The sequence below is a fragment of the Podarcis filfolensis genome (genome assembly GCF_964270895.1).
Source record: "Podarcis filfolensis genome assembly, chromosome: 9".
Lineage (NCBI taxonomy): Eukaryota > Metazoa > Chordata > Lepidosauria > Squamata > Lacertidae > Podarcis > Podarcis filfolensis.
In genome coordinates, this window is record NC_139610.1 from 52,134,500 (window position 1) to 52,148,950 (window position 14,451).

Sequence of the window (14,451 nt, forward strand, 5' to 3'; positions counted from 1 at the left end):
ATAATAAAGTGCTATGAACACTGAAAAATGCTCTATAAATTCCCTAAGGCCTAGTTTGGATGTAACAATGCCAATTTGATACTAGTTTTCCACCATGGTGCCAGACAAACCTTTCCTCTATAAACAAGACTTTTGCCTTTAACTATCTGAGGCCTTTTGGAGGTAAATTGGATTTTTTAAAGTATTTCTTTTCCACTCTGTTTTAATGTATCTATATGGGGTTGGTTGGTTGTCCTTCTGGGTTGCCTAGGCAAGATAAAGTGGCTAACAAATTTTAACAACAACAACAACAAACAATTCTTAAAATACTGTTTTCTTGTTCTCTCTGTTTCTGCCAGCATATTAGTGCTTTATTTTCTGTTGTATGTACCAGAAATTAACTGTACCTAAAAATTGGGCCCAATACTTGATTCTTGAGTCCTCATAAATATAGCCATCAAACAGGTAGGTGGGGGAGTTAAAGAAATGGAACCACTGCTAGAATATTGTAATTTACCCTCTATTTAGCACAAGTTGAGTTCCAACTGCCTACATTTGAGTTGCCTACATCTAAATATATAATGTCCTACACAGCCCTCTTATATCTAATTGTTTGTGTCTAAGTGGGAACGAGAGTATAATGTGTTGGAGCACCTGCCATTTTTTATTTATTTTTTTGTATGAGCCTGGCTGTCTTTATTTTTTGAGTCAATTCAATTTGGATCAGAATTCGAGGACCAAGCATCTGCTACAATGCCTGCAGACAGTGCTTGGAACATTTAGTGCTACCAATTAATGTGCTGAAAAACTAGAATATTCATTATATACTCCCTGTGAAGATGATATTTATATTTCTGGCATTTTTCATTAAAATGGGATTCAGAGTGAGGTGTTTTTTTAAAAAAAAAAGGACGAAGAAGTCAAATATTGGCATTGTATTAAAGCTTTTGGTGAAAAATACTGCGAAATAAAATTGAATAATGAATGCTCATGATAATTGTATAATTAGAACAAATGGGGGAAAAAACAATTTGATAGCTTCTTGAGCTAAAATGATTCATAGCATTCATTTAATCTGATGGAGGAAGGGGATACAAAGAGAAACAAATGAGCCAATGTTTTGCCGTAATGATTTTTAGCAAAAAATGGAAACGGAAAAACCCTGAGCATTGTCATGGGTGTAATATATAATTTCATACCTTCTCTTTCTTCATAATATATATTGATACATTTTATTTTGTATGACATGACTGACAAATGTAAATAAAACTATTTTATACAGACATGATCTTAATGGGATGGATGGTAAAGAATTTGGTATGGGGTACAGGTCTCAGGAGAGCCAAGAAAATGGGCACAGGTTGGTTGGTTACCTGTTTTTAAAGAGGCGTTGGAGAATATTAATTAGGATTAGTAAAGGTCCCTGGGCTCCCACTTCCCTCAATTGCCATCCCTCCATTTCACTTTGTTTCTTTGGTTTTAACCAGAGATATTCTCCCCCACCAACTATGGGTTAGGTGATGGACTTAAATAAGAACTGCTGAGAGCTAAAATATCAGGGGGAAATTAAAGGGAAGCATATGATTCATGCTGTTCTATTCTGTTTCTTGGTACTCACTTCCTTTGTCACTGTAATATGCACTGTGAATCTTCTGTTCAAGAAATTGTTTTTTCCTTCTTCCTTATGATGCAGTACTGCTGCCTGCTGTGAACCAATGGGGTTCATAATAGGGCTATATATCTAAATAAACCACCTCCTATTGCAGCTTTATACTAAAACACAGTACTGGGCTAGTCCTATAGTTCAGCCAACCCTATGACTGACAAAGCCACCATGCAATTCACAGCAAGCGCGACCTCAGCTTTACTGAGTTCTTAACAATTTTGCAGGATGCCCAGCTAATGTAGAAAGAAAAAGCACATTCTTTACATCATCAGATAGACTCAAATTATGCAATGTATAAAATTATTTTTGGTAAGCCAAACATTCTTCTCCCACATTAAAAGGTAAAGGGACCCCTGACCATTAGGTCCAGTCGTGACCAACTCTGGGGTTGCGGCGCTCATCTCGCTTTACTGGCCGAGGGAGCCAGCGTACAGCTTCTGGGTCACGTGGCCAACATAACTAAGCCGCTTCTGGCGAGCCAGAGCAGAGCATGGAAACGCCGTTTACCTTCCCGCCGGAGCAGTACCTATTTATCTACTTGCACTTTGATGTGCTTTTGAACTGCTAGGTTGGCAGGAGCAGGGACCAAGCAACAGGAGCTCACCTCGTTGCGAGGATTCAAACCGCCGACCTTCTGATCGGCAAGTTTAACCCACAGCACCACCCGCATCCCAACATTGCAGTAATACATATATAGATCCTGTGATTCATAGAATCATAGAAATGTAGAGTTGGAAGGAACCCTGAGGATCATTTAGACCAACTCCCTGCAACGCAGGAATACACAGCTGTGCCATACAGGGATTGAACCTGCAACCTTGGTGTTATCACCACCACACTCTAACAACTGAGCTATCCAGGATATATTATAGTGGCATATGTGAGTATCTATATGCTGCTCTGGTTTTGCCAAAAGCGGCTTAGTCATGTTGGCCACATGACCTGGAAAAACTGTCTGTGGACAAACGTCGGCTCCCTCGGCCAGTAAAGCGAGATGAGCGCCCCAACCCCAGAGTCATTCAGGGGTTAACTGTCAGGGGTCCTTTACCTTTACCTTTACCTTTATATCTAAGAGTAATGTATGTGAATGAAGGCATGTATAAGACAAATAAAGGAGCATATGAAGTGTGTAAGAGACAGAACAAGGGCACAGAGAATAAATTATGGGCAACCCCACTCCCTCCCTCACAGCTATGATTTTAGGTGGGTCTCTGCTTGTTACTGCCAATTTACAAAATGCAACAGCATCAACAATGTGGCATTACTATAGGATACAGGAGAAGGCCTAACTCCATCACACGTATTATAAAACTGCATGGGTATTGGTGGTTGTAAAAATATGTATATATATTTAAAATCGCCTAACTGTATATAGCTTGGGGGCCCTTAGTGCAGTGAACTTCAGTGGTGTCACACACAGATTAAACAGTTCCATCTGACTACAAATGACCTTTTATTTTGTGATTTGCAAATTCCTTCTACCCTTTCCCTTTCTGAAGCCTTTTCTGTTGGATGCTGTGAGTCAGCAGCTACCAAAATAGATCAAAGACTCCTGCCTGAGATACTGCGGCATTTCCTTCTATGTAAAAGAGAAAAGAGCATTATTCCAGAGGGTGCCTTGCAGTTGCGGCTTGTGAATAACCATTGTTCACTAATATTAAGCACTGAACCTGACTACAGATTTAGTATGTTTGGGACCACTTTTTTTTTTAATTGCTAAATTAATGACCAAGTGCACAACTCGCAAGGCCTATTGAAATGAATGGTCTTCTTGCAGAGTTTCATCCCATCTCAAAGGGCTTTCTGCATGTGCACAAAGGCCACAATCCACTGCGTCCCTTTGTATGCACCAATTTCCCCCAACCTTCAAGTATCAGCTTGTATTGTGGCAGAGTAATGCAGCTCTTTGGCAAAAGAAAGGGAAATTAATGCAGCATGGCAAAATTTGAAATTTATACAACCCTGTACAGGTACTGAATTTGAACACAATATATCAATTACATCAATGATTTTTAGACTTCCGCTGAATCTAAACCATCATCTACATCAATGTTCTTCAGATTTTCTGCTTTAATAGCAGGTGACTAAGCTTTAGATAGAGGCAGAATTTAGAAATGAATGGCCCACCCCATTCCAAAATAGCTAGGTGTTTAGAACCTGACCCAAATAAATAAGTTCAGGCCATTTCAAACTATTACATTATTATTATTTTTTTATTATATTAGTATACCGCCCTTCATCCAAAGATCCCAGGGCGGTTCACAACAGAAAGATACAAAATGAGAATACAAAATACGTGAAGCAAAACCAATAACACTCCTTCCACAAATGCATTGAAAAAGCCATGGAATGTTAATCAGCCAAATGCCTGGTTGAAGAGAAATGTTTTTGCCTGGCACCTAAAGATATCTAATGAAGGCGTCAGGCGAGCCTGCCTTTCCCCACCCAAAAAACTTTCACATGCAGCATTGGATGGTGTGCATGCAATAGAGAGGATTATGTCATAGGCCAGCATTATGCCTGAAAATGTTCTCAGTGTAAGGCTCTCACTGCAAAGATCCCTGGGAATTGCAGTTGGACATGCATTCTGACAAACTATAATTCCCACAGACATTTGTGATAGAATCTGCTTAGCTGTTAGGTATTCAAGACTAAGGAAAGTCTGAATAGCTGCTCTCTCCTTCACACAAATCTCCACTGGTTATTACTGTAGGTTTTGGGGAAAGAAAAGTGACTGGCAGGGCTGGCGATGAAAGGGAGGAGAGACATTAGTTGCAAGGAAGAAGCATTATCACGTTATGCTGTTGTGTTGGGGCTTGAAGCGCATAGGGAAACTGGAGACAACAAAGAGGTAAAGTGAAGATCAGGCATAGGTCAAGTCAGGTCTAGGCAGAGTGAAGGCAGTTCTCCTAAAGCAGCTCAGGACCCTTGGCAGTTCTGACAGCTGGGGTGTGGAAGATGCTATCTCAGCCCAGAGCCAGGGCCATTTGAGACCTTTTTGTAGGTTGACTAGCCACTGCAGTTGGGCCCACCTCACTGAGAAGATGGCTGTGCTGACTCAAAGGACTCTTGTCTAACTCTGCAGTAGCCAACTGTAGAAGGGATGAAGGAATCTACACTCTCAGACTAGGAAGGCCCACAAGGGAGTGCTGAAGGTCCTTTCTATGTATTTCCTTCTCATCTATGTCTACCTCAAGATACAACATTGTGCCATATTCTGAGGCCATGGAAAGCATTTGCTAAGGGTCATTTCCACCCCCTAAGATTCTCTTTGTGAAGAAGCTTAGAAATAACCATTCTAATTTCAAATTGAGATAAGATGAGTTTGTCTATGTTGCTTTTCCATACCAACATTGTGCTGAGGACACCTTGGGTGCTGCAGAGTATTCTAGGACATACTTAGGGTGCACTCTAATTTTGTGTGGTGCATCAACCGATGAGGTCAGTCTGACCACTGCCCCATGTAAACTGTGAATATGGCCTAGAATGCACAAGTGACCCCAATGAGAAAATCTTCAAACTTAAAAGACTTTCCAGGAACACAGTTTAAAAATCAATTATATAGATTCTAGAGGGCAGAAAATGTATTGTTGCATGCTGATAATCAATAGTCCTACATCCTTATTTGAAAATATTCAAGAGTGAAAAAGGTATATTTGGAGAAGCATAAAAAGATGGCTTCAAGAATATTGGAATTCAGTTTATGTTACCTATATGGCTCCTCACTGAATTCCATGCCTCAAAATTTATAATTTCATAATCTGAAGATTGAGAGATGCCTTTCCATTGCTAATGAGCATGATTTGCAAAATATCTGATTTAACTGCTGCGCTCCAGCTGCTGGTGAGGTTTCAATATGTCCCACTGTGCTGAATAATTTGGCCACTTCGCTGTGTGTGACCAATTAACCTTGAGTCAGATTTGCCAACTTAAGGCTTAGAGCACTTTATACAACATTGCATTTTTACAAAGCAGAAAATGCCAAACATACCTGAGATTGTGCATTAATATTGGCTCCTTCCTTCACTAGAACTTTGACAACTTCAGCCTGCCCGGCCAAGGATGCAATATGCAATGCAGTATTGCCTTTCTGTTTGATAAAAGATAATGATAGTAATAATAATTTATTCATAAACAGATTTGCCCAAAACCCAAGGTTCAAAGCAGCTTTCAATAAACAGTATTCTCTTTCACATTCATAACATCAATTGAAACTTTAGCATTCTTGCATTAAAACTATTCAATAACTTTCTCTTCATTCAAAATAAACCTCCTAGGATTAAGACTACCCAAAAATTTCTTAGAGAGAAATGTTTTTGGCCTCTTTCTTTCTTTCTTTCTTTCTTTTTTAGCTAGGGAGGTCCATAATGTGGGAACCTCTTATTTAAATGCTTTGACTCTTATGGTATGTACCGGTATATAATACCACCATGTTCTTGCTATGCACTTCCCTTCAGTTATGCAGACCAATTTTGATAAACCTGATAATTCTAGAATATTCACAGGGATAGAGGCGAAGGCAAAAAAGCTGCATCCTTTGAACTGGTTTTGCCTCATGCTGCCAGCTATTAACACCAAGACAACAAGGGGAAATTATTCCCAACCAGAAAAATTCCTAAGGAGTAATATGAAATTACTTTCTACTTCCATGACAAGGGAGCAGTTTTCATGGGAACACAGGAAACTCCTTATACACAGTCAGCCCATTGGCCCCCAGTATTGTCAACATAGGAAACCTCAGACCTGGGGGGGAAATGAGGCCCTCCAGGCAGGGGCATAGTGTGGTAGGGGGCTGCTGGGGCCATAGACCCAGGAGCATTTTTCGGGCGGCATGGCAGGGCGGCATGAGGAGGACACAACAGGCATGTGACCTTCCAATCAGTCCAAAGCCCATCTGTTCATGGAGACCAAGTCTGGATCCAACACTTTCTCATCTCTGTGATTATATAGTATAGGAGAGGGTCCTTCAATTCTCCTATGTTTTTACTTTGAAGCCAACAGGTGTACCAAGGGAGGGTTGGTGTGAGTTTGGTAGGGATTGCAGAGGTTGATGGAAAGTGTGTGCTTGCATTCTTGAGGCATGCACAGCCGACGTTAATGAGGAAGGACAGAGTACAGTGCTGTTGTCAGATGGAAGGTGTGTGAGACATATACTCAGGAGTTTCAGCACATGTTTCAGAAACACTGCCTAATGGATCTTAATGCAGAGTTGAAACAAATAATGTTCATAATTAGTCTGTTTCGGGAATAGAATCACAGAATCACAGATGGCTGTGGTGCTCTCACAATGTCTCTTTCCCTCTCCCTGCCCCCTTTCCCTTGTCTATTGTGTTTTTATATTAGATTGTAAGCCTTCAGACAAAGACGGTCTTGTTTTAATTGGCTGTTTGCAAACCACTCTGGGAGACTTTTTGGCTGAAGAGCTGGATACAAATGCTCTAAATAAGTAAACGTTACTGTACTACAGCTCCCATCATCCCTAACCTGACCATGTCACTGATCAAAGCTGTAGGCCAACCACATTGCCTACCCTTGCTGTTTTTCAGTGTCTGTGTCTGTGTCTGTGTGTGTGTGTGTGTGTGTGTGTGTGTGTGTGCGCGCACACACACACACACACACACACACACACAGAACCATTTATATATAATGATACAGTGAATATATTACCTTAGTAGCAGAGTCCACTGCAGAACCTCTTTCCAGCAATTCCTGAACCAGCCCCACGTGGCCTTCTTTGGCAGCCAGGTGTAGAGCATTGAGTCCATTCTGCAAGGAAAAAATAACAATCCTCACATTAATCACAAACTCCCATTCGGCCCTTCTTAAAGGGGTAAAACCCTAGTGGTATAGCACAGGCTTTGAATACAGAAAATCTTAGCTGCAAGCACAGACATCAGCAGCTAAAAAGTCCTCAGCTGGCACAGCCACTGCCAGTCAGAGACTGGGCTGTTGTCTCATCCCATTCATATATGAAGCTCCAGGTCTCACATCCAAAGCATGCATGGTCGTGCCGTCCACTACGTCCACCGCCCAAACACCTACACATTTCTCTCAACATTTGCAAATACAGTAAGAACTTTTGAGTCACAGAAGGAGATACCTTTGAAATTTCATAGACTCTGCCCACCCATTTCCCATGGGAGTGTGGGGGAGGCACAAAGGAAGCTGCCTAGCAAACACAAGACTGGACAGATTTCTAATCTCTATGACCTTTCCCTATCCCAGTGATGTACTGATCTCAAAATGGGTAGGTTTCAGGAAGTTCAAAGGAGTCTACATAGTAGCACCCTCATTTAAACCTCCCAAAGTCTACTTGAAGCGAACCTCTGAGTGCAGTATATAAAACAAGAATTGGATGGGGTTTCTCTCATTTCTGTCCATTCAACTGTTGAAAAGTCTTCTTGGCCCTCCCTGTGCTCAGAGTTACCTGGCTTACCCACTTCACATATTTGTTTGTTAAAACTATTTACCGTATTTTTCGCTCTGTAACACGCACCCGACCATAAGACGCACCTAGTTTTTAGAGGAGGAAAAAAGAAAAGCCAGCAAGAGCCGCAGACACGCTCGCTTGGCGCAGCTCTTATTGGCTTTTCTGGGAGGTGGGAGAAGGGATTGATGGGCTGCCCTCTGTCCTTTCTCCCACCTGCCTGAAAAGCCAGAGCAAGCTGCGCAGCTATCGCTGAAGCCAGCAGAACAAGAGGCGCTATGCAGCTCTCGCTCTTGCTGTGCTGGCTTCAGCGATAGCTGCACAGCTCCTCTTCAGTGAAGCGGGAGGAGGAACGGAAGGGGCTCCATAAGGGCTCCCTTCCATTCCTCCTCCCGCTTCACTGGGAAGCCAGCAGAACAAGAGGTGCTGTGCAGCTCTCACTCTTGCTGTGCTAGCTTCAGTGATAGCTGCGCAGCCTGCATTTCCTCCATAAGATGCACACACATTTCCCCTTACTTTTTAGGAGGAAAACAGTGTGTCTTATGGAGCAAAAAATACAGTACTATCCGCTCAGTTCTACAGCAGAGTACATAAACAATTCTTAAAATAAAACAACACCTCCTCTATCAGATACGCAGACTTAAAGGGGTGGTGGCTCTTTGTAAATGAATAAGAAATCAGATAATTTCTCAAACATGGATATTTAAATTCTAGCTGCCAAAAGCAGCCACTTTATTCACACCCAATGAAAATGAAATGGCTCTAATACAGTTTTTTATTTTATCTGCTTGATCTTGGGGAAATCCTAATATAGCCACTTCTGGATCAAACAAATGTTTTATTCCAAAAAATCATTCAAAGAATCCCCACTCCCAGTAATGAATAACTCCACCATACATGCAGAGGCTTAAAGGCTGCATGCACACTATAAAGCCCAATAAAGTACATTTCTTCCCTCAAAGAATTCTAGGTGCCATAGTATGTTAAGGGATTCTCGATCCTTAGTCTCCTTGCCCTTGGTCAACTGGTCACTGCAGATCTGCCTTTAATATATGCAGCTTAATGCACATACATTAGGAGGTGATAATTCCCATGCTGTCAAAAGCTTAACCAGCTGATTTCTGAAAATTAAACTATTGTTAAAGGGATAGGAGCAAATAGGCCTTCTTTTTGGTCAGTATGAGCCTTGTTTGTAAGGAAACATCTAAGCTGTTCAGAAAAATATAAAAGAAATCAATAGAAGTATGAATAAAAACAGATATTTTAAAATATTCAAAAGATATTTATTTATTTTGAAGTAGGTCCAGTTAATTTCTATGGAAACCTACCTCCGCATGGGATAAAATATTTTAATAAATAAGTACGAATAAATAAAGTAAGCCTACTTAGGATCCCCCAAATGCCTTACTAGCACACCTGGCTAAAACAGGAAATCTAGGAGATTTACTTACAACTATAGACCTTGGAATTCAGCATTAAATGAATTGACACAATACTGTACAGATTACATTAAAGGATCTATTCAGTTTTAATGATCAGTGGAAACAGCAAAAGGTCAGCTGGGCACAATCCAACCTATTTAGAAAAGAGGCTGGCTGGAAACCAAATGCTGTTTTATCTGATTAAATGGATCAAGGCAGCAGAAAACCACAGAGGGAAAGACTCATGTTGATTTCCCCATTATCCACCAGTCTATTCTGGAGGTCTGGGCATAATAATAATAATAATAAAGTCTTTCAGCAGCAGAACACAAGGTTCAATGTTCTGTGAGCCTTTCAATGAAGAGCCCACTCTAGATTCTACAAAAAAAAGTGTCGTGAACCTACAGAAAGGGAAGGAGAAAATGATGGAAGGAAGAGAAAAGGAAAGAGCAGGGCTTGGCTAATGTCAGGCTTTTTCACGTGATCACTTTTATCTTAGATACAGCACCCTCTTAACTAACTTTAGCCCTGTATTTGTTTACACAACCCAGGACTCAGTCCATGGTTGAAAGTGGTTCCAAGTGAGGACAAGTGTATCATGACCAAGCAGTGATTATTTCCTAGCATCTCTGTTGCCATGGAGTAATTCCATCTGTAAACAATGTCAGTTCTTCAGGTGATCAGATGTGGGAGGAGTTTGCAATTTAATTACAAGGGCACGCTGCTCTGTGAGTGACCTAGGAAAAGTGGCACGGGTGCTTTGCAGAAACAACCAGGGATTCCCTTCCCCATATTAAAAAATAACAGCAAATAAGGTTGCTAGTTTAGATAAAAAGCCTACATCAAGGCTTACTATATCCATATCTGAGATTTTGCAAATGCCATGCTATTTTATCAGATACCTTAAATCACAGCAGGAAGTGAGGAATCTCAGAATTGTAGAATTGGAAGGGACCACAAGGGTCATCTAGTCCAAATCTTTTGCCCAATGTACGGCTTCAACCCACAACCCTGAGATTAAGAGTCTCATGCTGTCCAGACTGAGCTATCTGCATGATCAGTTTTCCTTCAGACACACGGAAGAATAAGAACATAAGAAAAGCTCTGTTGGATCAGATCAGAGGCCCATTTAGCCCAGTATCCTGTTCACAGAGTGGCTAACCAGATTTTATTTTATTTTTTATTTAATAAATTTAAAACCATTTCATAGCATGAAGCCATTAAGAAGTGTACAATATACTTATGGAAAGCACATAGGAGGAGGAGGAGTTTGGATTTGATATCCCGCTTTATCACTACCCTAAGGAGTCTCAAGGCAGCTAACAATCTCCTTTCCCTTCCTCCCCCACAACAAACACTCTGTGAGGTGAGTGGGGCTGAGAGACTTCAAAAAAGTGTGACTGGCCCAAGGTCACCCAGCAGCTGCATGTGGAGGAGCGGAGACGCGAACCCGGTTCACCAGATTACGAGCCTACCGCTTTTAACCACTACACCACACTGGCAACACATAGGCACACTACAACACATAGGCAGGACCCTAGTGAAACAGGACTATCCCCAAGTGTGATTCTCAACAAAGGGTATAAATAATGAGGCATATTGCCTCTGGTGGTGGAGGTAAAACATAACCCTCATGGCAAAGCAGCCCTGAACTTGTTTAAAGCCATTCCTGTTTTACATCCATTCTATTATCTGCGAGAAAATGAGACTAAAACTAAGAATATACAATTGCCTAGTGTTTCTTCAGAATGAGCATTAATGAAGTATCTATTTGCTTTAAGGATAAAGCAAGTAGGCTGTTTGGAAAGTCAAGACATTTGCTATTATATCCTTTTTCAAATGTATTTTCAATCAAAAATGTAGCAAATGTGAGATTTGGTAACTAGAGAATTATAGATAAAGAGTACAGAGGGGAAGTGAATATTATGTAATTAGACAGGGACAAAATACACATCAATAACTTCTACTTACACACAGACTGAGAAAGTGTGAAAACACATTAAACATGGCAAACAATTATTTTAACAACTCATCCCCTCTGAACATCAAAAATTGTGTTTGACAAAGAGAGCATACAGCTTTGGTCCCAGGCCTAAACTAACATCACATCAGCTGCACTACAGTGCTTGATCTTGGCAAAACTGAAGTGTCTGTTCTGGAATGATTATAGTTGGAAGCTGCTGCACGACATGGATCATACATCCAGTTTGATCCATACAAAGAACATTGACCAAGTGCTCATCTGATCATAGCACTGGTATGTCATATCCATACAGCAAACACAAATCTCTTCAGATAAAATATCTCAGATCAGCTAACATAATAATGGGGAGTAACTCCCACTGAACTTTGTATGGGTTACTCCCACATAAACATACTTAAGATGTTAATCCCCATATCGGGGTTTTTTTTTTAAAAAAAACAGCTATTTTTTCTTTCTCAATTCACTTGAATAGATTTGAAACAAAGCAAATGCATGATCCTTTGCATGCGCTGAGGCTGTTCCCAATGTGAAACAAACTAGTTAGCATTTGAGCAGTTCTGATTACTGCAGATGTCCATTAGCTACTTGATTCTATCTGCTCCAACACACATTGAGCTTCCATCTAAAAATACCCTACGAAGTGTTTACTTGCTGCCTGATGCGACACAGAAATAGCAAGGGAAACCTCAGACTTCCGCACTTGGGATCACTGAACACCAGGTGCATTGTGGAGGAAGATACACTTGATTTGTAGAAAGCAAAAGGGACACACCATGCCCAAGAGCAAAACAGAAGCTTTCCAATTTCCATAAAAATCAATAAAATATGTTCCTGCCAATATATACTACTGCCCTTGAAATGTTGATTGAAGAGGAGTAGGTTCATATCTACTAAGGGAATTAAATTCGGGGGTAGGAGGGAATTTCTCAATCTGGGCAAATATCACAGGAGCTGTTTAAGCTTTTGATAAAAGTTGACCTCATCCCTTCCTTCTGACGTACAGGAGGCATGATAATAATCTTGAGACTTCTGGCTTTTACCTTTCCTCTGCAAAACCAGGAGATTATAATTGTAGGAGAGATAAGACTCACAGGATGCAAAGTTGCTAACATGCTTAAAATCTTTTTTTAAGGAGAGACCCAGGTGTTCTATCTTGCTTGCGATCAGAATATGGATGGCGTCAAAAGGAAATTTCTCTATAAGAAGGACTGCCTGTTAACTAATTTAAGCCTATTCTGAGCCACTGATCTACTATTAATCTCCGTGTAAATGCACTATAGAGCAAGCGGCCACCTTTTGTTGTTATTTATCATGTTTATATGGGACGCGGGTGGCACTGTGGGTTAAACCACAGAGCCTAGGGCTTGCCGATCAGAAGGTCGGTGGTTCAAATCCCCGCGACAGGGTGAGCTCCCATTGCTTGGTCCCTGCTCCTGCCAACCTAGCAGTTCAAAAGCATGTCAAAGTGCAAGTAGATAAATAGGTACCGCTCTGGTGGAAAGGTAAACGGTGTTTCTGTGCACTGCTCTGGTTCGCCAGAAGCAGCTTAGTCATGCCGACCACATGACCCGAAAGCTGTACGCCGGCTCCCTCAGCCAGTAAAGCGAGATGAGCACCGCAGTGTAGGGGGACGGAAAGGCCAGCAAAAGAAAAAAACACTCCTTCCCTTCTTCCTTCTACCCAGTTCCTTCTGCAGTTCCCACTTGCATATTATGCCAAAATCTGTGAATCATGAGCCACTTACCTGATTACATGTATTGATGTCTATTCCTCCCTTCAGATATTCCACAACTTTGTCCAGATTGCCAGCCCTGGCAGCTCTGAGGAAGCTTGCATTGCTATCAGACTGTGAAAATAAGCAAGAGGATACTATTACATTTCTTCTTCAAAGGTACACAGAACAAGTAAGACCAAAGAAAGAACCTGCATATTTATGTTACTGAAGTTTCAGTTCCAATAATTTGCACTCCTGATTTGGGCATCCCTATTTTAATACAGATTATTTACTACATGCTGTGGTGTGCATGTAACCATACGGAACGCCAGTAATCAAATATTTGACCAATATTTCTCAACAATGTTTTCCCAAAATATCCTCAACCCTGTTGCACCTCACTGTCATCGCCCCCCAACTACTGTACCTTAGCTGGAAATTTGAAAGGTTATCAATACACATACAGCTGTTCTGCACCTGCAAAGATCTGTCTAATGTGTGGACATCTGGAAAAAAGGAGCAAGGAAGCGTGGCAACATTGGGGCAGCATTAAGTGTATGTATGGAAGCAATGTTTGAACCGGTCGAATGGTTCAATGTGGATCTGAGCAGCAAAAATTTGTGAGAACACAGTCTAAGTTGAGCCAAAAATAATTATGATTTTTTCCCCAGGTAGAAATATAAGTTATCAGTAAAAAAAATAAAAAATAGCATCCAAAAGATACAAAATTACCACCACTACAGTTACTCACACCCGTTATAATCTTGTCAAAATGCCTAATTATGATAATATACTTTGCTTTTCACATGATTCAATTGATTAACAAGAGAACAAAAGACTAAGATCTGGCTGGTTATTACAACAGATTAGGTCAAACTTCATCCTTTCCTTCTGTGTCTGTCTAAGCCAGGGATGGGGAACCTGTGACACTCCAGTTGTTGTTAGACGCCAGGCCTTATCAGTCCCGGAAAGCACAGCCAATAATGAGTGGCTACAGGTACCCCAGCCCTGAGCTCGCCCTTCATAATTGCTGTCCCCAAGCATCTCCCATCTCTTTTCCTTCACCTTGATCAACAGCATACAGATCTTCTTTAAGGTTTTTGCCACTCCAATCTCATTGATCCCTTCCGCCATCATCTCCCAGCCCTGATTCATTCCTCTGCTCCTCTACCCATCATTCCCTCGGGTTCAAGCTGCACAGTCTTCTCTTTTGTAGCCATTTTGCCTCCTAAGGTGTTAGATTCACTATTTTCTTGGCTT

At 41.1% G+C, this 14,451-nt stretch overlaps 1 protein-coding gene across 23 annotated transcripts in view; it reads right to left on the reverse strand.

Annotated features, from left to right (window-relative positions):
* The window catches only part of ANK2 (ankyrin 2), a gene marked incomplete at its 3' end in the record, with an annotated part of 315,375 nt that overhangs the window by 111,254 nt on the left and 189,670 nt on the right, over positions 1 to 14,451 (reverse strand). For all 23 annotated transcript variants that reach the window (XM_083631489.1, XM_083631494.1, XM_083631504.1 and 20 more), the window contains 3 exons: positions 13,222 to 13,323; positions 7,313 to 7,411; positions 5,637 to 5,735 (listed from right to left, as the gene is read on the reverse strand). In XM_083631489.1, coding sequence (XP_083487615.1) covers positions 5,637 to 5,735; positions 7,313 to 7,411; positions 13,222 to 13,323 — 300 coding nt within the window. The remainder of the gene's footprint in view (positions 1 to 5,636; positions 5,736 to 7,312; positions 7,412 to 13,221; positions 13,324 to 14,451) is intronic.